Source organism: Petaurus breviceps, unplaced genomic scaffold (genome assembly GCF_028583685.1).
Source record: "Petaurus breviceps papuanus isolate PSGF00001 unplaced genomic scaffold, PetGlider_PUasm1.0 175, whole genome shotgun sequence".
In the NCBI taxonomy this organism is placed as follows: domain Eukaryota; kingdom Metazoa; phylum Chordata; class Mammalia; order Diprotodontia; family Petauridae; genus Petaurus; species Petaurus breviceps.
Genome location: NW_027185764.1, coordinates 28,276,115 through 28,297,517, shown reverse-complemented (window position 1 = coordinate 28,297,517; position 21,403 = coordinate 28,276,115). Strand labels below are relative to the sequence as shown.

Sequence of the window (21,403 nt, the reverse complement as noted above, 5' to 3'; positions counted from 1 at the left end):
GTGTTTATCCCAAGTACTTATATCCTTCATTCTCTCTGCCTTCCCTCCTGTATCACTTTAGCTTTACCTTTTTCAGCTTAATCTTAGCTATTAAATAGTTAGAAGGTAAGTCTTAAATACTATCTTTGCTGTTTACTAGGAATAACAAAGAAACTATTGGCTCTTCAGTTGGCCTGGTCTAACTCTCTTGACTTTTCTAAATCTTTTCAGTTCTGCTCTCTGGGTTTGGTAGGGATTTGCTGGGGGAGGCCAGGGAGAGGGAGGGGGAGGCGGTGATTTGTTGTTGTTTTCATATTTCCACCGTCTGATGAGATTTTTTTATGTTGAAGTCACAACATTACAGTGTCTGACCTCTGCTGTTTAATTCTCTCTTCAGACCACTCAATTTTATAATCTGATTTCTTAAAGGAGGCAAACCAAGAATGCAGGTCACGTACTGCAGTCCATGAATATTAGAGAAATATATTATGTGTGTGTGTAAACTAAGTTAAAATTTTTAACCTTGTAGTTATTTTCATTTTAGCCTGTTTTTAAGTGCATTTTTGTGTTGAATCTGAAAATGTCAGTCATTATTAAGATATTAGTTACTGCAGATGAACCCTAATACATGTAGTAGTAGTCATAGTTAACATTTATATGGTACTTACTATGTACCAAGAGCTACACCAGGCACTGTGTAATTATTATCTCATTTAATCTTCACAACAACTCTGAAAGACAGATGCTATTATACCCCCTTACAGATGAAGAAACTGGGGCAAACAAAGGTTAAGTGACTTCCCTGGGGTCACATAGCTAGTAAGTGTCTGAAGACAGATTTGAACTCGGGTCTTTCGGAGTCTAGGCTTGGTATTCTGTCTACTGCACCACCTAGCTGCCTCGTTAAGAGAAATCAGATACTTGGACAATGTCAGCAGCAAACGGTTAGGACCCTCTACCACCACCACTGAGCACCAAAGTTATAAGACTTGATGTGTTTAATGTGGGAATAGAACAACATTCCTTTTTTAAAAATAGTGTATATTCATTGTCATATTACCTTAATTCCTCAGAGCATTAGAAAGTTATGTATAAAAGGCTCTTTCATTCAAAGAGGACGGGGTAGGATGTAAGACTTTATTTTTGGCGTTATATCTAATTTTCTTGCTATCTTAAGTAGTTCTTCGGTTTAGCCCTCTTACCACTGTAAGAATGCTGGGTTTGGGGGCGGCCAGGTAGCACAGAGAGTAAGAGCACCGGCTCCAGTGTCAGGACGACCTGGAGATCAAATCTCAGGCTCAGACCCTTAGTACCCACCCAGAAACACCTGGCTGTATAACCTTGAGCAAGTTACTTAACCCCAATTGCTTAGGGGCGGCCAGGTGGCTCAGCAAGTAAGAGCACCGGCTCCAGAGTCAGGATGACCTGGGGTTCAAATCTGGGCTCAGATACGTAGCACCATACCCAGAAATAACTGGCCGTGTAACCTTGAGCAAGTTACTTAATCCTGATTGCTTTAAAAAAAAAAAAAGAAAAGAACCATTCAGCAAAAGTAAATGCAAAAAGAAACAAGCTTACTTTTACTTGGCCATGTGGACATATATAATTCCTCTTTGAAGTGCTTAAGGTGCCATGCTGTGGATGTTTAAAAGACTTTTAATTGGATGTCATAGCTTCTACTCTCTCCTCTTCAGTGTCTTCCCCAGAACCGCCAAAGTAATCTTACTTAGGCAGAGCTCTGAATGTGCTGCTCCCTTTCTTTAAAACCTTTGGGAGTTCCCTATTACTATTACCTCAAGGATAAAACATAGCCTCCTCAGCTTTACTCTAAAGATTCTCCATTACTGATTTAAACTGACACGTCCAACATTTTTTCATATTATTCCCACACATAATTCCAGTTTTATGCACTCTGTATTCCAGACAAACTGAATTAGTTGTGCTCTGATTTTTGACTTTTCCATTTTCTGCCCTACCTCCATCTTTGAGAATTTTTGTCTTCCTTCAGGGAAAAGTTCACATGCTTAATTTGCAAAGCCTTTCTCAATTCCTTTATTATTAATCTCTCCCATTAAAATTTTTTTTAAGTTCCTAGCGTTAAATATGTCCTAAACCCAGTAGACCAGGCCTGAACAACCTGTGACCTGCCAAAGGATTTCAGGTGGCCTGTGAAAAATATGGATTCTGACATGTTAAATCAAAGTAGTTGTTAGCAACTACATCAGAAACTCGAAACAGTCCCGAACCAAAGTAAGGGTCCTAAAAACTGGTAACAGGGCAGGTCATAAGAAAAGGTCACAAAGAGTCATCACGGTTAATATTTAGTGATCTGAGAACATGTGCTGTTAATAGGGCTGACCTTTGATGGCTTCAGCTCTGCATGTTCCAGAAGGGAAGCAGCTTATTAGGATTAGTAAAGGATAAAAATGTCCACATCTTATCATAAAAAGCTTCAAGGACCCAAAACTCACTAGTATTTTTCTCATTAAAGACATTCAAAAATTTTGCTGGCAACCATATTCCTTAGGCCTAGAATGCCTGTTCTCGAAGGCCGGGTTCATATGCCATATCTTCCGTGCAGCTTTCCCTAATTACCAATCCCTACTTCCTCCAAAATAACCCAACATTAGTACATGAACTTTTTTACCACCTTTGTTTGAATAGGAACTGTTATACTAGTATTCTTCTTCTCTGTATGTACTATACTATCTAAGAGTAGCAAAATCTGATCTCACATACAGAACATGGATTATTAACTTTTTGTGTTTGGGGGAAGGGATCCATTTGGAAGGCTGGAAAAACCTATTTCTCAGAATAATAACATTAAATGCATAAAATAACATAAAATTACAAAGGAAAAAAATTGTGACAGTTTTCACTATGGTTTAAAAACAAGTTCACATACCCCACATATTGAAGGAAACCTGTTGGCGATGAAAGTGCCTATCTCTGAACAAGAGTCTTTTCTATAGCATATCCAATCTTTGCTTAAAAACCTTCAGGGACGGGAATTAACATGTGTTGAAATACACCATTGCTCTTTTTAATGGTTCCAAATGTTTTAAGTTCAGCCTTTACCTCAAACCTGTTTTTAATATGTACCTATTGTTCCTTTTTCTACCCTCGGGGCCAAGCAGAAGTTCATTACTTTCCAATATTTAGAGACTATGGATCCTGTCAACCTTCTCACCTCACCCTATGCACACTTTTTTTTTTGGAGGGGGAAGGCCAGGCAGTTGGAGTTAAGTGACTTGCCCAAGGTCACACAGCTAATAAATGTTAGGTGCCTGAGGTCAGATTTGTACTCATGTGCTCCTGATTCCAGGGCCAGTGCTGTATTCACTGTGCCACCTAGCTGTCTCCCTATATGCACTTTTCCAGACTAAAATCCCACAGTTCCTTCAGCTGGTCCCCATGGCATGATTTTGTGGCCTTTCGTTTATACCTATCTTTGCTTAACAAGCTTTTCAATCTCCAACTTATGAATGACCTATCAATTATCAAAGAAAAATTAAAATTTCATTTCTTGACTTTGCAACATAATTAAAATATCAAACTGCTTTTATTCAGCATTATTAAATGACATACCCACTGTTTTTTTAAAATGACCTTTTTTTTGATGGGTACTCTGAAACTTACTTAGAACAGTCCTATAAGATATGATAGGACGTACAGAGTGGAAGTTGTTTTCAAAACAGAAGTAGACACAACAAGATAGGTAAGTAAGGAATTTGTCACAATTCTTCAGCATGGTTGTAGTGGAGAGAATTGGCCTCAGAGCCAGAATGACCAGATTCAAGCCCTGACACAGACTGAATTGTGACTCTGGGCAGGTTACTTAAGTTCTCATAGCTTTAGGTAATTCTCTAAAACTCTTAAATTGCAGAAATGGTGCTGACCTCCATTAGTAGAGGGAATTTCCTGTAGGTGAATTCAAGATACTAATGAAAAAAATCACACATTATAATATCTACCCACTGTGAGATACTCATGTAGTCTGCAGTGTTTTTGTAAACGACAAATAATTCTTATTTTCTGGAGTTCCTGAATATTATGTACTTTTCCATTGGATCATTAATTAGTCTGACAGATTAAGAGAAATATTCTCATCATCTGCAGATGAAAAATAAAGTAAATGAAAATATCCATACTATACTATTTAGCTGATTATCAGAAGTGCCAACTCTTTGCTGTACAGAGTGATGTGATTATCAGTGTTAGTTCTGGGTACCACATTTTAGGGAACATGTTGCTAAGCTGCAACTTCAAAAAATGTGAGGCATTTCAGCAAAGTTGTGGCAAATTCTTTACTAGTTACTTTTATGTATCAAGTTTGGTTTTAGAAATAATTCCTGTGTGCTAGCTATTGAATTTTGCATTGTTTTTATGACTTTTCATTATCCCCATGTAAGAACAGCCATGCACATTGTTTTAATTTTATTGCAAGTTAAGGAAAAAAATATGTGTTGGTATATGGAGTTGTGTGGCAAATGCTAGCAAATAGTCTTGATCAAGTAAAAACTTAAGCATCATTAGTTACTACTAAAAGACGTTTTTTATGAGTTTGTTTTAAGCTGAGAATGTACTTCATTCCTTGAGTCAAACTTAATATTTTGTATATTCTACAATCCTAAATTAATCTGTGTTTGTTCAAAAGTGATCATAACTTGCATAAATGTTATCAAACTTGTCGCGTTTGCTAATTGTCCTGGGATTTCATTTTTATGAAGTGTTTATTGGTGTGTATGTTTAATAAGAAATGGAATATAGTTTTAGTGTTGAGAAAGCTCTTAGGAATCATAAAGTTCTGAAACACCTCATTTCACAGATGAGGAAGCTGAGAGGTCACACAGAATGACAGGTGGGATTCTAACCTAGGCCTTTGATACCACGTCTAACACTCCTTCCTTTCTCCTGTGCTACTTCCAGATCACAGTAATCTCATTTATAAAAATAGGTGAATGTGGGACACAGAGGATAGAGTATAGGGACTTGGGCTCAGATGACATGTTTGGCACTAGCTGTGTGACCATAGGAAAATACGTTATGGAACTTTTATGAGCCTCAGGAAACAAGGTTAAGACTGTACATTAGACAGTAGACACAATTGCCATCTAGGTCTGGAGGGAAGACCTTCAATGTTGGATGTAAATAGATCAAATAGATGATAAAATATAATGCTCTTTAATTTGTAGAGTTTTGGGTTGCCTACCTTTTTTTTTTTTCTTTAGTACACATTAAAATGCTTAGGAGAGATGAAAATTGTCAGTGGGTGTGATGGCAAGGGTATAAAATTGGGTAAGCTTAACAGAGGAAGATAGCCATAATGAAGACAATAGTGCTTCAATAGGTGTATTTGAATGTATTTAATTTTGATTTGGGTATAAATTTACTTGGTTATATATATACTTTTGGGGGATTTAAAAAAAATTTAATTTTATTCCTCATGTGATAGAATTTATTTGCATTGGCTGGTGATGAAGAACCAGAGGTACGTAAAAATGTGTGTCGGGCTCTCGTGATGCTACTTGAAGTCCGAATGGATCGCCTGCTTCCTCATATGCATAATATAGTTGAGGTAATTATTAATTATGATTTAATCATGTGACTTCCCTTTCCTAATTAAAAAAAATCTGAAAATGTTTTCTTTTCTATATACTGTGACTAATTTTTCTATGGTCTTCATAAAATAGGTGGGTGTACATTTAAATTTTGTTCCTAAACAAGACAATAAAGAACATACTAGTTTATTTTAATTTTTAGTTGGTTCTTACTAGAGTGAATTGTAGTTTTTCAGAATGATTATTCAGAATTAAGACTATGACATTATCTGCTGTTGGATGTTTGTGTTTAAAGCATTATAATGACTGTATTTCCTAGTCATAATCAATACAGTTGATCTGATGTATGTATGGTTTACCATAGAGGAGTTTTTGGGTAGCGTGGGTGTAACATCAAAAGTCAGCAGTCTCAGAGAATTTATTAACAATTTTTAAAAGGTCTTGGTAGGGCGTTTGCTATCATGCCATGTACATGTAAACCAAACTAGTTAGTATTAATTATGATTATTTTAAAGTTATTGATATACATTCAGGAAAATTCTTGCATTATTACTTCACCTTTATTTCTATTTAATGAGTGATATATTGATGATTATCTCCTATTTCAAATGGGTCTGGTTGTAGGTGTGTATGCTTTAAAAATAGGCTATTTGGTCACATAGAGGTTCATATTAACTGGGGAGTGGCTGTAGAGCAAGCTTGTAAAAGCAGAGTTCTTTAGGTATTGGAAAGTAAGTTATGGGACTCAGCACAAATGAAGATGGTAGCATTCAAAAGATGAGATAGTCTGAGAATAAATGTGGTTACATGTAGACAGTTAACTTGATCTGCATGGAGTCAGTCATGAAGTATTTATTAAATGCTCAAAGTGTTCCAGGTGCTGTGTTAAGTGCTGGGGATACCAAGAAAGCCAAAAGACAGTTCCTGCTCTCAAGGAACTTCGGTCCAAAGAGGCAGGCAGCCTCAGCATGTAAACAGCCTTGTACAGACAAGTTGTAGACGGGGTAAACTGGAGAAAATCAGCCGAGAGTAGGCACTAGAATGAAGAGGGATTGGGAGCTTTGTACAGACAAGTTGTAGACGGGGTAAACTGGAGAAAATCAGCCGAGAGTAGGCACTAGAATGAAGAGGGATCGGGAAAGACTTCTTGTAGAAGGTGAGATTTTTGGCCATGATTTGAAGGAAGCCGCGATGAGGAAGAAGACCTTTCCAGGCGTGGGGAACAGTCAGTAAAAATACCCAGTCAGGAGATGGAGTATCGTGAAGAATAGCGAGACCAGTCACTGGATCAGAAAGCACATCGAGTCATAGGAGGTGAGGTGTATGAGATGTAAGAAAACTGAAAAGGGAGGTTCAGAGGGCAGCTTATAAAGGTCTTTGAAAGCCAAACAGAATTTTATATTCAATCCTGGAGGTGATATAATATGGTCAGATTTGCACTTCAGGAAGACCACTTTGGCACTTTGGGTTTTTGAGGGGATCAAATCAGATAATATTTATAAAGCTCATTGCTAACATTAAAGCACTGTCTAAATTCTAGCTATTTTTATTTGAATACTTAATTCTTAACACAGTACCTGCCACATATTAGGTCCTGAATATATGCCTGTGGACTTCGAAGAACTGGAATAGGGAGATTTGAGGACTTCTGAGGAAGAACTTTGAGAAATTTTGGGAGAATTACTTATGGAGTGAGTCAGGGAATTGATTAGAATAGGATTGCTAAGCATTTTCCAGGATTGAGTTAAATAGCAGGAGAGAATAACTCCAGAGAGTTGTGATGTGACTTACCCAGACCCAGATTCACACAGGTAGTCTTGCTTCTATATATCGTTATTAATTGGCTTTTTAACTGCATCAGCTAATATTTCATACACTTCCTTTATTTTATAGTACATGCTTCAGAGGACCCAAGATCAAGATGAAAATGTGGCTTTGGAAGCTTGTGAATTTTGGCTCACTTTGGCTGAACAACCAATCTGCAAAGATGTTCTCTGTAGACATCTTTCTAAGTAGGTGGAACTTCTGTACACTGTTAATACTTAAGTTAGCGAAATTATTGCCTTGTTCATTTTGGAGTTATTGAATGAATTTAAGGTATTTTTAATAATTACCCTTAATATGGACAGTCCAGATTGTGGTAATACCAGACTCGACTTTAAACACTTTTGCTCAAAATACTCCTAGTTCATGTGCCTTCACATTCCTTTCCAGCCCCCCCTTAAAGGAGAAATACTTATCTTCCTCCTCTAGCCCCCTAATGTCCTTTTCCTGCATATCTACTTTGCCTCTGTCACTCAGCTACCTGGTATCATGCTTATCTTTGGATATAGCATAAATGTCTAAAGGGATACTAACTCTTTGAGAGAACTGTTTTGTTCCTGTCTTTGTATCCTTAACACTTAACACACTGCTATGTACATCATTTAATCAAATGTGAAACAAGGAATAATGCAAGACAGACTATCAGAATGTGACACAACAAATTCCTCAGGTATTGAAATAAAGGAGAGATCAGTGTGAGGTGGGCTTCCTTGGAGAGCTGGAACCTAGAATGGCTCTTGAATGATGAATGACCTTTGAACTGGGGGGAGAGGGAAGAAAAGGAATAGTGAGGTGATTAGCCAAACCAGAACAGTAGGCATGTATTGGAATAGGAGACACTCCCACCAGGGGAATAGCATAAGCGTGTGGAAGTTAAAATGGGTATGGTTAGTACAAGGACACCGAGGATACCAGTCTGACCAGGTGGTTCAGAGGCAAGAGGTAGAATGATGTGGTACTAGATGAGGTAGGATTTTGAAGACCACGATGACAAACTTAGACTGAATCCAGTTGAAAATGGGAAGCTATTTTAGGTCCTTAAGCAGGGGATGGATGTGAAGAAAGTTGTGTTTCAAGAAAGTATTTGTTGATGCAAAGAGATGATTTGAGAGGATATGGTGAATTCTGAATTCTACAAACAGGAGGCCAGTAAGGTTGGTAGTGATTTTTAGAAAACTAGTTAGGGTGGTTATTAAAAGGAATTACTTTTTAAGCACTTTAAAAAGACAGCATTTAAATGAGATGATGTGTGTATATAATATGTAAATACTTTGTAAATTATTCCTAATGATTTGTGATGAGTTTTAATTCTATGCTGACTTCACTTTTCTACTCACCCAGATATGTCTGTTGGGCTTTGCACTCAGGGAATGTGAGTTCACTTTAATTCTAGCCTAAATACTAGCCCCACCTCCAACTAAATGGGCAAGTCTTCATTCTGAAACCATATGTACTCCAAAAGCTCACATTTATATAGCACTTTTTAGGTTTCCAAAGCTCATTGTTGATTATTTGATCCTTATAACAAACTTGTAAGATGGATCCTATTATCTCCATTTTTCAAGTGAGAGAAATCAGGCTCATGAGGTTGTAACTAAAGTAGGGTTGCAGAACTAATGTCCAAGGTCTGGTACTTGGACCCAGGTCCACCTGACTTTGCGGTGAGACCCTCTTTCTCTGCCATGCTGCCCCTCCAGACATAAATGGTTTTTGCACGATTTGTTCTTTGGGCTCCATGCCAACAAATTATAATAAATAACATTTACAGTAGCTAGTCTTTCCCTTTTTTTAGAGTATCTGTTTTAAGTGCTGCTTCTACCCCTCACTAGAATTGTTAATCCTTTAAATCATGGTCTCCCAAGGCAGCTCCTCAAAATGTTCCCGTAGATCTATCTCCATGTTGATCCCACAGCTCAAATATGGTTTTCTCATACTTTCCACAAAGAATCAGAATCAAGACAAGTGAGGCCTTCTGCCTTATTCCACAAAGGGATCTGAATGATCACATCCCCTTAGTTGTGGACACTTTTGGGAGTCTGGTGAACCTTCCCAGAATAATGGTTTTAAACATTTAAAGGAAGTACTGAATTTCACTTAGAGGTTAGGAAAGAAAGGTAATTTCTTTCCCATCCATCTTTACATGTTCGTGGGGGTGTGGGGAGGCCCATGGATCCCTGGTTAAGAACCTCTTCCTATCTTTGGTGATCTTGAGATTTTAAAACCTTCACCTCCACAACAAATCCAAACACAGGGTGTGAGTAGACTGAAACATAACAATGATCTAGGCAGCTAGGTGGTGCAGCCGAGATGGAGCCAGATCTGAAGAGGAGATCTGATTTCAAATCTTGATGCTTACTAACTACATAACTTTGCATCAGTTACCACATCTGTAAAATATGCATAGAAATGCACCTCCCTCCCAGGGTTGTGTGGATTAAATGAGATAATGTTTATAAGTCACTTTACAAAACTTAGAGCGTTATATAAATAAATTAAATAAGCACCTTTAAAGAAGAAGAATAAAAGATAGCTTAAAATGGTTAATAGAAGTCTTAAGTAGCTTGATTTAGTGAATAGATAATGACTTCACTTGTTTAACATAAATAGGGCTTTGTAATATGGAGTTTAAAAAATTGTTATCAGCTATTTTAAAACTCTTTAAAAACTATTACCTGGCACCTTTTATGGAAAAGGGGTTTACATAAGCTCATCCTTGCACAAATTCTAGACTTTATGAATCCAAATGAACAAGGTTTAATTATATGAGCTTTCCCTGAAAGCTCATTTTTCTTAGTATTGTAGCATACCTTGTGCAAAAAAATATATATGTGTGTGTGTATACATATATACCTAAAAGTTGTCATTTGGTGAATCTAGGCAAGCTTATTTAATAAAGGCATCCCATTGTCCCCAGCTGATTCCACTACCCTATAATCTGTCAACTTTTATTATACATGCCTGCTGCATGCCGGGTGGTATGTGAATCTAGGTTTACATATAATACAGTGATATTTTCATTCATCCTTTTGGAAACAAAGCCTTAAGTAAAGGCAGTTTGAGGCATGTCATTCTACCATACTTAGCTCTGGGATTGTGAGGGTTAAGGAGGAAGAAGAGGGTAGGGGAACTTGAGGGTCTCTCTGTTACAGACTTCCTCTTACTGCATTTTTGCTTTTGGAAATGAAGCTTCTTTAGAACAGTGACTTCCCCCTCCCTCTTTAGGAAATGATTGAAGGGAACAATGGACATTTAATATAGAAGAGGGAAGTCTTAGGAAGGAGGTAATGATAATTACGCTTCAAATATTTAAAGAGTACTATGTAGGATAAGGTTTATGGGAGTGTTAGCTTACAAAATGGAACTAGAGGCAGCGGAATTCATCCTGTCAAATAAGATTTGAATTCACTTATAAGGAGAAATGTTATAAAGCTATTGAATAAAGAAGGTATTACCTTTTTTTTTTTTTTTGGCCTTTTTGGGGGGGGAAGGCAGGGAAGTTGGGGTTAAATGACTTGCTCAAGGTCACATGGCTAGTAAGTGTTAAGTATCTGAGGCCGAATTTGAACTCAAGTCCTCCTGACTGTAGGGCTGGTGCTCTCTATTCACTGTACCACCTAGCTGCCCCTGGATGACCATTTGAACACTTAGAGATTCTTTCTTTGAGTAGGAGATTGTACTAAATATCCTAAAATACTTTCACATCTGTATTTCAAACATTTTGTGATAAAGAAAGAATAAACCTTGAGAATTTCTATGATTATTGCTCTCCTTCTGTCATCCTTATGAGCTATATGAATAGAGCTTTGGCTGTTCTCCATATTAGAGTGTTTAGTCTTTCTCATCATTGGATGGCACTTGAGCTCATTCTGTTCAGCAGTTTGACTGACACTACAGTAGTCTTATTATCATAAGTGCCTGTATAAAGGATAGCTTATCAAAGAGTTTTCAAAAATATAAATGCAGTCTCTTCACTAGATAGTCAAATTAAATAAAAAACTTTAAATATTGCACTAAAATAGAACTAGAACAAATATGAGTAAAATAAAAACAACTTTTTTATAGGAGTCCTAAGAATAAAGTTATGTTCTAAATTTTAATTATCATACCTGTTGATTATGTAAAGGATTCCTCTATTATGTAGTGAAATAATAGGTCAAATTATGTTGCTGTAGATTTCTCTACAGAACTAATCTTGATTAGCTCTTTATTGTGGTGAATGCATTCGTTCTGTTTTCCCTGGGATTGAGGGATTGAGGAGGAGTTTTGGGGGAGAGGGTTTGATTGAATACCCCATCTCTTCAAGAAACCAAGGAAAGTTAAATGGATGTTTTTCCTCTTGTCTCTTTCTCTGTAAGCTAAGGGTATACGAAAGTATTCCTTTGTAGGATCCAAATGTTTGCAGGCGTCTCTATTGAAGAGCATTTGGAAGAGCAAGTCTCCCATATTTGCTCCTCATCCTTCTGTCCTCCACTCCCAGAAAGAGGAAGTATCAAATTTATCTTGAAGGGGAAAAGATGTCAAAAAAGGATGTCTCTGAGGTGTGCCTGGGTGCTGATGTGCCACCCTCAGGAAGTATTTTTCTTCCCCACCACAACCTTATTCATGCCATCTACTTGAATTGCAGTTGGGACCTTCACTGAGTAGAGACCCCAAGAAATAAACTTGATTATTAGTGATAATTAGCACTGAATAAACAAAGTGGGAGCAAGTACTCGCAAGTGGGGACTGCATATCTTCTGATTAATAATCAGGTTTAAAACTTTGAAATAAAATGTTACCTTTGGTGTTGATATCATTTTTGTTGTGAGAAAAAGGTAATTAGTACAAAATTACCAGAGTATATTAACACTGCTGTTTAAATTTCTGTGCCTGTTGTTTCATGTTTATCTCAATTTTTTCAATAGGTTGATTCCCGTATTAGTGAATGGCATGAAGTACTCAGAAATAGATATTATTCTACTTAAGGTAACAAAATTGAACTGTTTCTTTATGTGTAGGGAAAAGTCATGTTGATAATCACACATTAAGGCAATGGGTTTGAAAAAGAATTTATTTAAATTGACAAGCATAAAAATATTTTAAATAGAGCTGTTTAGTTTTTTGTTACCTAAGCTTAAAAGCAATAAAAATTTAATGCTTGCCTCTTTTCTCTTTAAAATCTATTTTTTATCTGTGGTCTCAACGATTTTGATCTGTCAAATATATTCGCAAATAAAGCTAATTTGTAATTTAGGTTTCTGTGGGTCCAGACTTCATATTATACTAATTTAGAAATGGGATATCAGATAATCTGCTTCTACATATTCTTCTCTATAATGGTCTCTGATTCATGGTGCTTTTTCAGAGTTTGAAAGTCTGTTTTCTCTATACCAATTAAAGGGCAGATTTTTTTGTTTTCAGTTTTACCCTTAGAAATTTTTTGTGAGAAGACTAGAAAAAATTCTACATAAAAAAACTTAATAGAATTTTAATTTGCAAGGTTTTTTTGTTGATGAGGAAATATTAGAGTGGCTAAAACAGCTCTATTGTTCTCCTTTGGATTTAGGCTGCAGACCCAGAATTAGAGGCCCTTTAAACTTTCATTCTCCCTAAGAAAAAAACAAAATCTGGAGCTGTAGAGAGTGGGAAACAAGTGGTCCTCCGCTGTATCACACCAGAAGCCCAAGCCTGAGCTGGCTGTGGCAGCAGAGAAGCCCAATGGCGGCCTAAAGTGGGTCCCCACAGCTACTGAGTAGCGCTTTCTGGCTTGTGGAATTGTACTTTTTAAGCTTACTGTCCATGAACAGGAAGAATCAATTGCACTTTTATAGCTTTGGGGAAGATTCTGCCAAAACTACTAGACAATATGATGAAATTGCACTTAGCCACTGGATGCCAGGCATTTTTGGACCCTGGTCTACAGATTGTGGGTCAAAGATAAAAAGCTATAAACTCCAATATAACATTGACTCAGCCCAGTCACCCTTTTAAGCAAAATTTAAGATAAAAATCAGAAAAATTAGGGAGCAGTTATTCATACTTCTGTAGTAAATGAGTTTCCCCCTGTAGGATATTCCTAGAAATGTTTCTAGGTAGAAGAAAGGGGCTTATAAGGACAGTGAAAAAAGTTGAGGAGAGGTGAATGATAATGGGATAGAAAATGAGTCATCAAAAGATAACCCCCAAAGAACCATTGGGCCCAGGGTAGGTCTAATTCTTTTTTGTTGATGTTTTATTTACCAATTGTCCTTTACTTCCTTTTCTTTTCTGACTACATTCAAATTGCTATTTTGTTTTCTTGGATTGTTTTGAAAAACACAAATTCTCCATCTGCTTTTCCTTCTAGCCCCTCCTTTAGCATCTCTTTATCCATAGAATTTTTTTTAAATACCAACAGACTTAATATTCAAAGACTATTTTTTTCCCTCCAGCATTTCTTCCAGGAGAATGATTCTTCATTGAATGCACCAGTTTCACTTCTTTCTCTCTGTTCAAATTAACATATTAAGCTTCTTATTAGCATCATATTAATTTGAACTCTTGCCACTGGAGTCCTTTTTATTAAAATTTGTGCCTTTAGTTGTAAGATCACAACATAGCAAATATGTTTACAGTCAGTGTCCCCAAAATTCACTTTTTTTGAGCTTGAAAATTAGGTATCTCACCATATCCAGAGTATCAGAATAATGGGTTTCCCCCCAGTGTAGCCCCTTGATAAAGAAAACTCTGGCGATGCCATTTTTGTTTGGTGGTTGGTTTTCCTCAGAATATATTAAATACCAGTCGGCACCACAGAAGAGTGATTTTTGCATTAGTCTTTCTCCTCTTGTCATGTCCTCAAGCAGATATAGCCTATAACCATTTAGAGCCTGGGAGGAAGGGTAGAGAATTTTATGAATCATTGTAGAAGGATTAAATTATTCATTATTATAGAGTGTGTTAAGCATATTTTATTGTAATCTGGTTCCTTAAAATTTGATAATCTCTATATACTCATACACAACATTTTTTGCTAGAATGTTTGATTAATCCTTTCATTTAAATCAGGAATTCTGAACCCTTTTTTTGTCGTGGACTCCTTTGATAGTTTGCTGAAGTTCCCCCTCCCCCTTGAATGTTTTTAAATGAATATAAGAAGATAGGAAGTGTTAGAAAGGAAGCTAATCAAGTTCAGTATGATAGTAGGCAAATGTACTAAGAGTAGACAAAAGGCAAGTCCGAGTTATTTTTGTTATAATCATCCTCAGATGAAACCTGCGATGTAACTGCTGAAGACAAGTTTCCTTTTTTTTTTTTGCTTTTTGGAAGGGTATTTGGGGTTAAATGACTTGCCCAAGGTCACATGGCTAGTAAGTGTTAAGTGTCTGAAGGCAGATTTGAACTCAGGTCCTCCTCACTCCAGGGCTGGTGCTTTATTCACTGTGCCAACAAGCTGCCTTTTTTTTTTTTTTTTTGGCTGGACAAGTTTCTTGGAGCTTTATTTTGCATCCAGTTTTGAGGTTTATAGCCTGGATTGTTCTGTCTCTTGTAGTTAAGATGTGATGTTTTGGTTGAGGTTGCATTAAATTTTTTATTTCGCTTGTTAATCAGTTAAAATAAAGGACTTACTAAGCACATTCAGCTGTTTGAATGATGTGAATCCACCAAGTAAGTGGGTAGCAAAAGGCAAATACAGGTGTTTTCAAAGTAGCATTGAATGAATATGTTAGTGAAGTGGAAGGTCACAGGACTACTCTGCAAAGTAGATAGAAAACACAACCTCAAACTTTCTGGAAATTGATGAAGAATACGTAAATAAATGAAGAAACATACATAAAAAAGTACAGGTTTCACTTTTACTGATGTGCATCTTAACTGATGAACATTGTTCTTGAAGAAATGCCATTGTTTTGTTTGGCAAAATAGGGTGATGTTGAAGAAGATGAAGCTATTCCTGACAGTGAACAAGATATAAGGCCTCGTTTTCATCGATCACGGACAGTGGCTCAGCAGCATGATGAAGATGGAATTGAGGAAGAGGAAGATGATGATGATGAACTTGATGATGATGACACAATTTCTGACTGGAATCTAAGTAAGGCAGAAAATGTCATGACTTTCGTGTGGTAGCCACTCAGTTAAAGCACTTTATAAATTACCAAGCACTTTCTTCAGAATAACCCTGTGAGGCATTTCAGATGTCCCAACTTTACAACCAAGAAAACTTGGGAAGTTAAAGTTGGAGAAGTCAGGGAAGTTAAAGAATTTGTTTAGTTCCCAGAGCAGCTAAAACTGGTGATGCTTGAACTTAAATCATTGCAGAATATCCAGTAAAATGACTTATATCAGTATGAATGTAGGCTTTGTTTACCTGTAGATCTGACTTATGTTATCTTTAGGGGTGTAGTCATGTTGACCTTTTTTGAGAAAATGTAGAATCCAAAAGCACTTTTTCACTATTCTCTTGGACACCATTTGACAAAACGGGAAATTGAAGTTTGGCTTTTAGGTAAGGTTAGTGGCCAAACTGTAATTTGATTCCATGCTTCTCAAAAAAATCAACTTTACAGATGAACATTGTAACACATTTAACAAGTTTTGCTGTAGCATATTTTGTCATTCCTTTACCATTAAAACGATAGTATGTGTTCAGCCTGTTTTATCCTTTTGTTGGGGATTTATTTTTCTTCAACAGTTTCAGTGCTCCGTCTACTTTCGTAGTGTTAATAAGCTTTAGAATCATTAGAAATAGTAATGTTTTTACTTTGCCAATATATTTAGATACTCATATTCTGAAGATTCGATTAGATTATCGCAAGTTCAGTTGCAGTTTGCCATTTACAACCAGTATTTTTGCATAGAAATCACAGGAAGAAAAACTATCCCCAGTTAGAGTTCAGCTAATTATTTATCCAGAATATCCAATACCTTTTTTGTGTATTGACCTTCGTGTGTTATGTGCTGTACTAGATTCACCTAGTAGAAAGCACATATTAAATTGTGGAACTCTTCATAATTGGTAGACCCTATCACAAGGGGCTTTCTTATTTTTTAATGACTATCTCTAGAACAATGTCATGTATGAAGTAATGCCTTTTTTTAAAAATCACTGATTTTAGTCAGGAAAATTTGTGTGGTATTATTAACTAAATTTGAATCATTCCTTTAGGAAAGTGTTCTGCTGCCGCTCTCGATGTCCTAGCAAATGTGTTTCGTGATGAACTTTTGCCACATATTTTGCCCCTCTTGAAAGAACTGCTTTTTCATCCCGAATGGGTAGTTAAAGAATCAGGCATCTTAGTCTTAGGAGCAATTGCTGAAGGTAAGTAAGAGTCTAGATTTTACTTTTAAATCTTTAATAAACTTACCTCATAAAATTGTAAGTTTTCTTTAAGGAGTTACTACCATTATACCAAAGAACAACAGAATATTTTTGTTTCTTTCAAGTTATGATGCCTTTGTTTTTACACCAGTTATTTCCCAACACGTTTCCCCTCCCAATTGAACTTTTCCTGTAACGAAAAGAGAGGAAAAACTACCTCGAGCAAAACCTGTGAACAGTCATTGCATCTGATATTATGTATAAAATTTTTGCATACTTAGGCCTTCATCTTTCTTTAGAGAGAAGTATAACACTATATCATAACTTTTTAAACAATGTAATAGAAGTGTTTTATTGCACTGAAGTTGACAAACAAGACTCACAGTAGTGTGCCCATTCCCTTCAACATTGCATATCAAAACCCTCCATGCCCAAATATCTACTCAGTTCTCATCCATGGGGTAGTGGATAGGGTGCAGAGTTTAGAGCTGCAAAGACTTGGACTCAATCACTGAGTTGCCTGGATAAGTCTCTTAACCTCTGTTTTCCTCATCTGTAAAATGAGGGGGCTGTACACAATTCTAAGATCCTTCCAGTTCTCAATCTTGATCCTATGGTCTTTCCATAACTTTACTACGAAGTAGCCATCCTGCATGGGGTGGTCCTCGTGTTCTCTTCATGTTAGGTAAATACTGTTGGAGCGTATTGACTATCCATTGATTGTCCCTCATGCTTCCCATGTGACCATAATTTTTTCCCATCATAAATTTTTTGATAACATCTTTTCCATTACTTTTCCTGTATAATTTCTCATTAGTAATGCATTAGAGCCTACCCTTCTGCCTTTTGTCTTTCCATCACCCTTTGTATGGTTTTCAGTATAAGTTCTTGGGAGATCAGAATATTTTGTGATTTGTAACTATACATCACCAGAAGAATACTGTTGTTAAGAAGTTAGGACTAATATCATATAATACATCTGAAATACTGTATTACAATGGAGTTCTATTCTGAACCATTTGACTTTGTTCCATTGTATATCAATAAACTACAACTCTGCCCCAGTCAGACTGAGTCTTTCCACATGTTTGCCACTGGCCATGGTTGTTGAGGGTATTAATAAAGTGTCTAGTAGCTTTACAAGAAAAGTGATTTGAGTACATGCTGCTTTATTATTTGGTTAGTAATGACATTTTCAAATAAATGATGGGCATCACTCATCCTTTAATGAATGTTTTATGTGTATGTTTATGTATGTATACATATGTGTGTGTGTTTACATATATATGCATGCAGTTTATGAGAAGTTGAAACCATTTAATGGATGTTGTTTAATGGTTTTCATTTATTTGCAGCAGAGGATGGAGTCCCCACTCTTCTGGGAGACATTTAGCAGATAAATCCCTGGTTTCGTTTATATCTTACAACATTAGCTCTAGGTTAAGTAACTGTACATTTACTCTTATCTCTACTTCACCATCTATTGGCAAATTGATATTGATCACATTGATGTTGATCACATTTGAATTAAAATTTACTCTTTTGAGGAAATATAGTTTGATTTACTGAACTTTTATGGTTTATCATTTTGCACTTTGATATTCTTATTTACAAAAGCCTCATAACATTTTTGATGTTAACTTCAATTTCCTGGAAAGCTGGTTCCAAGATTTTTATTTTTTAAAGTACTACTAGAGCATAACATGGCGTTCTCAATATGAACTTGTTTGAAAAGAATAGTGCTATTAGTCACAAACATGCTATTAAGCCTTTTAACTATTTTATAGGAAACCAAAATGAGAGATGAGGTGATTTGTTAGGAAGGAACAGTGGCTATCTCCCAGAACTCTGTCATTGTTCCTCTTTTTTTCAACCTCTTAATTGCTTTGCTTGGTGATCTCATCAGCTCCCATGAATTCAATTGCCATCTTTATGCTGATGATTTTCAAATCTACTCATGTATCCCTAACCTCCATCTCCCATCTGTAGCTGCTTAAAAACTCAGGATGTCCAGAAGTGAACTCATCTTTTCCCCAAATCCTCCCCTTTCTAACTTTTAATGTTGAGGGTGCTACTGTTCTTGGCTCCTAATATAGATATCATCCTCTGCTCCTCACTTTCACCACTTCCCATATCCAATCTGGGTCCAAGTCTTTGTGATTCTTTATAACACCCCTTATATATGCCCCCCTTTTCTTCTCTTGACATTTCCACCACTCAAGCTACCTTTAACTCATACCTGGGCCATTATAAAGTAACAGCTTGCTGATCAGTCTCTCTGCCTCAAGTTTCTCCCCACTCCTGTCTGTCCCTTGCTCAGTTGTTAAATTGATCTTCCTGAATTGAAGGTCTGACCATAATGCTTCCTCCCCCACCCCATTCAATAAACTGCAAGATCAAATATAAAGCCCTCTGTTTGATTTTAAAGATCTTTATAACCTTACCCTTTCCCATCCTTCTACCTTTCCACTCTTCTTACCTTACCATGTACTTTCCAATCCAGTGAAAGTGAACTATTTCTAAACAAGACATCCATCTTCCAACTCCAGTCATTTTTACTGGTTGTTCTCTGTACCTTAAATTCTCTCCCTTTTCATCTCTGCCATGACTTCCCTGGCTTCCTTAAAGTCACAGCTAAAATTCCACCTTGATGATAAACTTTCCCACGATTAATAATCTCCAACTAGGGGGCGGCTAGGTGGCACAGTGAGTAGAGCGCTGGCCCTGGAGTCAGGAGGACCTGAGTTCAGATCCAGCCTCAGACACTTAAACACACACACACACACACACACACACGAAAACTAGCCACGTTACCTTGGGCAAGTTACTTAACCCCAATTGCCCTCCAAAAAAAATAATCTCCAGCTAATCTTGTTTATAGCTTATTAATATATAGTGATTTATATGCCTCCCCCCTTAGACTCTGATTTCCTTGAGAGCCAGGGGCTGTTTTTTTTGCCTCTTTGTATATCCCCAGCCCTCTTCCCCCCCCCCCCCCCCCCCCATGCTTAGCACAGTGCCTGGCATGGAGTAGGTACTTAATAAATGCTTGTTGACTTGACTTGAAGTATCAAAACATTTTTTTTTTTAAATGATTTTTAATTTAAAAATACAATGAATTTTTTTAGGTAGTTGCACACCTAGAGTTGATCTGTATGTTTTTTGGATTTGGTGCCTGGAAGTAAGGTATGACAAAACTTGAGGCAGATAGCATGGGCAACATTTGAATTGGTGCTTATTTTTTTCCATGTTAGAATTTATGCAATTTGTGTTGTGTTCTTTGTCATTTAAGTTAAAGTGACAGGTTTCATTTCTCAAGGTCCGAAGGATTTTGTGCACTTTTTTTTTGTATTTGAAGTTTTTGTTGTGTTGAATACTACTTTGAAAAGGGAGACATGGGGCTCTGCTTGGGTGTCATCTATTATACAGATTATTTTGTTCTGATGTTATTTGCTTTTCTGCTATTCAACTAATCTTTTCCAAATGGGAAGTAGCTTGTGTCAGATTTATTTTAAAAGTTTGTAATTTCCTCTTCTTTGTTTTTTTGTTTTTGTTTTTGTTGTTTGTTTTTTGTTTTTTCAGGTTGTATGCAGGGTATGATACCATATCTGCCTGAACTCATTCCTCACCTTATTCAGTGCCTCTCTGATAAAAAGGCTCTTGTACGTTCCATTACATGCTGGACTCTTAGCCGCTATGCACACTGGGTAGTTAGCCAGCCCCCAGATACGTACTTGAAGCCATTAATGACAGAATTACTTAAACGTATTCTAGATAGCAACAAGAGAGTACAAGAAGCTGCCTGCAGGTAGGCTATCATCTTAAATCACAAATAACTCACCTTTTCCTTTGGTACTTTAGTCATTGGTTAAACTTTTCAGCATCTCTTAAGGTTCCTCCCAGGTCATAAACCCGATACACTGTGAGATAACTTAGCAGTCATTTTAATCAGATTAGCAAATTTCAGTTTATAAAGTCACTTTTTGAATGTTAATGTTTAAAACCTATTTTCTTACTGCCCTGTTTACATGTTTTCCTTGATGATAAAGCTTTAGGAAGCTATCTGATTAACAGGTCTGTTTACAAGAAATTCGCATTATTTGTTTTTACTGTTTAACTTTTTAGAAAAACTATTTGCTTGGGGAAAAAAATGACTGACAATATGATAGTATCTCCCTAGGAATAGAGGGAAACAGGAAGGAACTTAATTTAAAGTTTGGAGGGGGTTTTGTTTTGCTCTTTTTTTTCTTTTAAACATTAAAACATATTTAAAACTTTTAAACATATTCCACACCTTCCAATTTTTGCTTGGTGCTTATAGTAGGCCTTCCAGTAGTTTTCAAAATTTGGGCTTACCACAAAAAATAATGGCCCCAAATTTCTCATTATTTCTCTTTCCCCACTGCGTAGCACATGTGCACACAACTACCTAGTGACAAAAGTGAGAAAACTAAAGAGGGAATGAGTCCCCATCTAGAGCTTTCCAAAGATGATAGTAGTGATGAAGGTAAAAAGTTAGGACCTTTTTTTAATACCACTAACCTTGATCGTATTTAGGCTAGTTTCTAAGTGACATTGCTACATTTGGTTTCTAATACTTATATTCCATTTTCCATTCCCCCAGGTAGATTATCCTTTCACCAAAAAAGATCCCACACCTACTGTTCCTGTTTTATTTGTTCAATGATTACATAGTACCTTCATCTCAACTACTAGTCTTATGTAAATAGGTGTGTGAACCTTCCATTTTTAGAATTAC

At 36.6% G+C, this 21,403-nt stretch overlaps 1 protein-coding gene across 1 annotated transcript in view; it reads left to right on the top strand.

Annotated features, from left to right (window-relative positions):
- The window catches only part of TNPO1 (transportin 1), an 80,721-nt gene that overhangs the window by 26,103 nt on the left and 33,215 nt on the right, over nucleotides 1-21,403 (top strand). Inside the window, exons 8-13 of the mRNA XM_069084973.1 lie at nucleotides 5,435-5,557; nucleotides 7,434-7,552; nucleotides 12,269-12,329; nucleotides 15,249-15,417; nucleotides 16,492-16,644; nucleotides 20,227-20,452. Of these exons, the coding sequence (XP_068941074.1) occupies nucleotides 5,435-5,557; nucleotides 7,434-7,552; nucleotides 12,269-12,329; nucleotides 15,249-15,417; nucleotides 16,492-16,644; nucleotides 20,227-20,452 (851 nt within the window). The remainder of the gene's footprint in view (nucleotides 1-5,434; nucleotides 5,558-7,433; nucleotides 7,553-12,268; nucleotides 12,330-15,248; nucleotides 15,418-16,491; nucleotides 16,645-20,226; nucleotides 20,453-21,403) is intronic.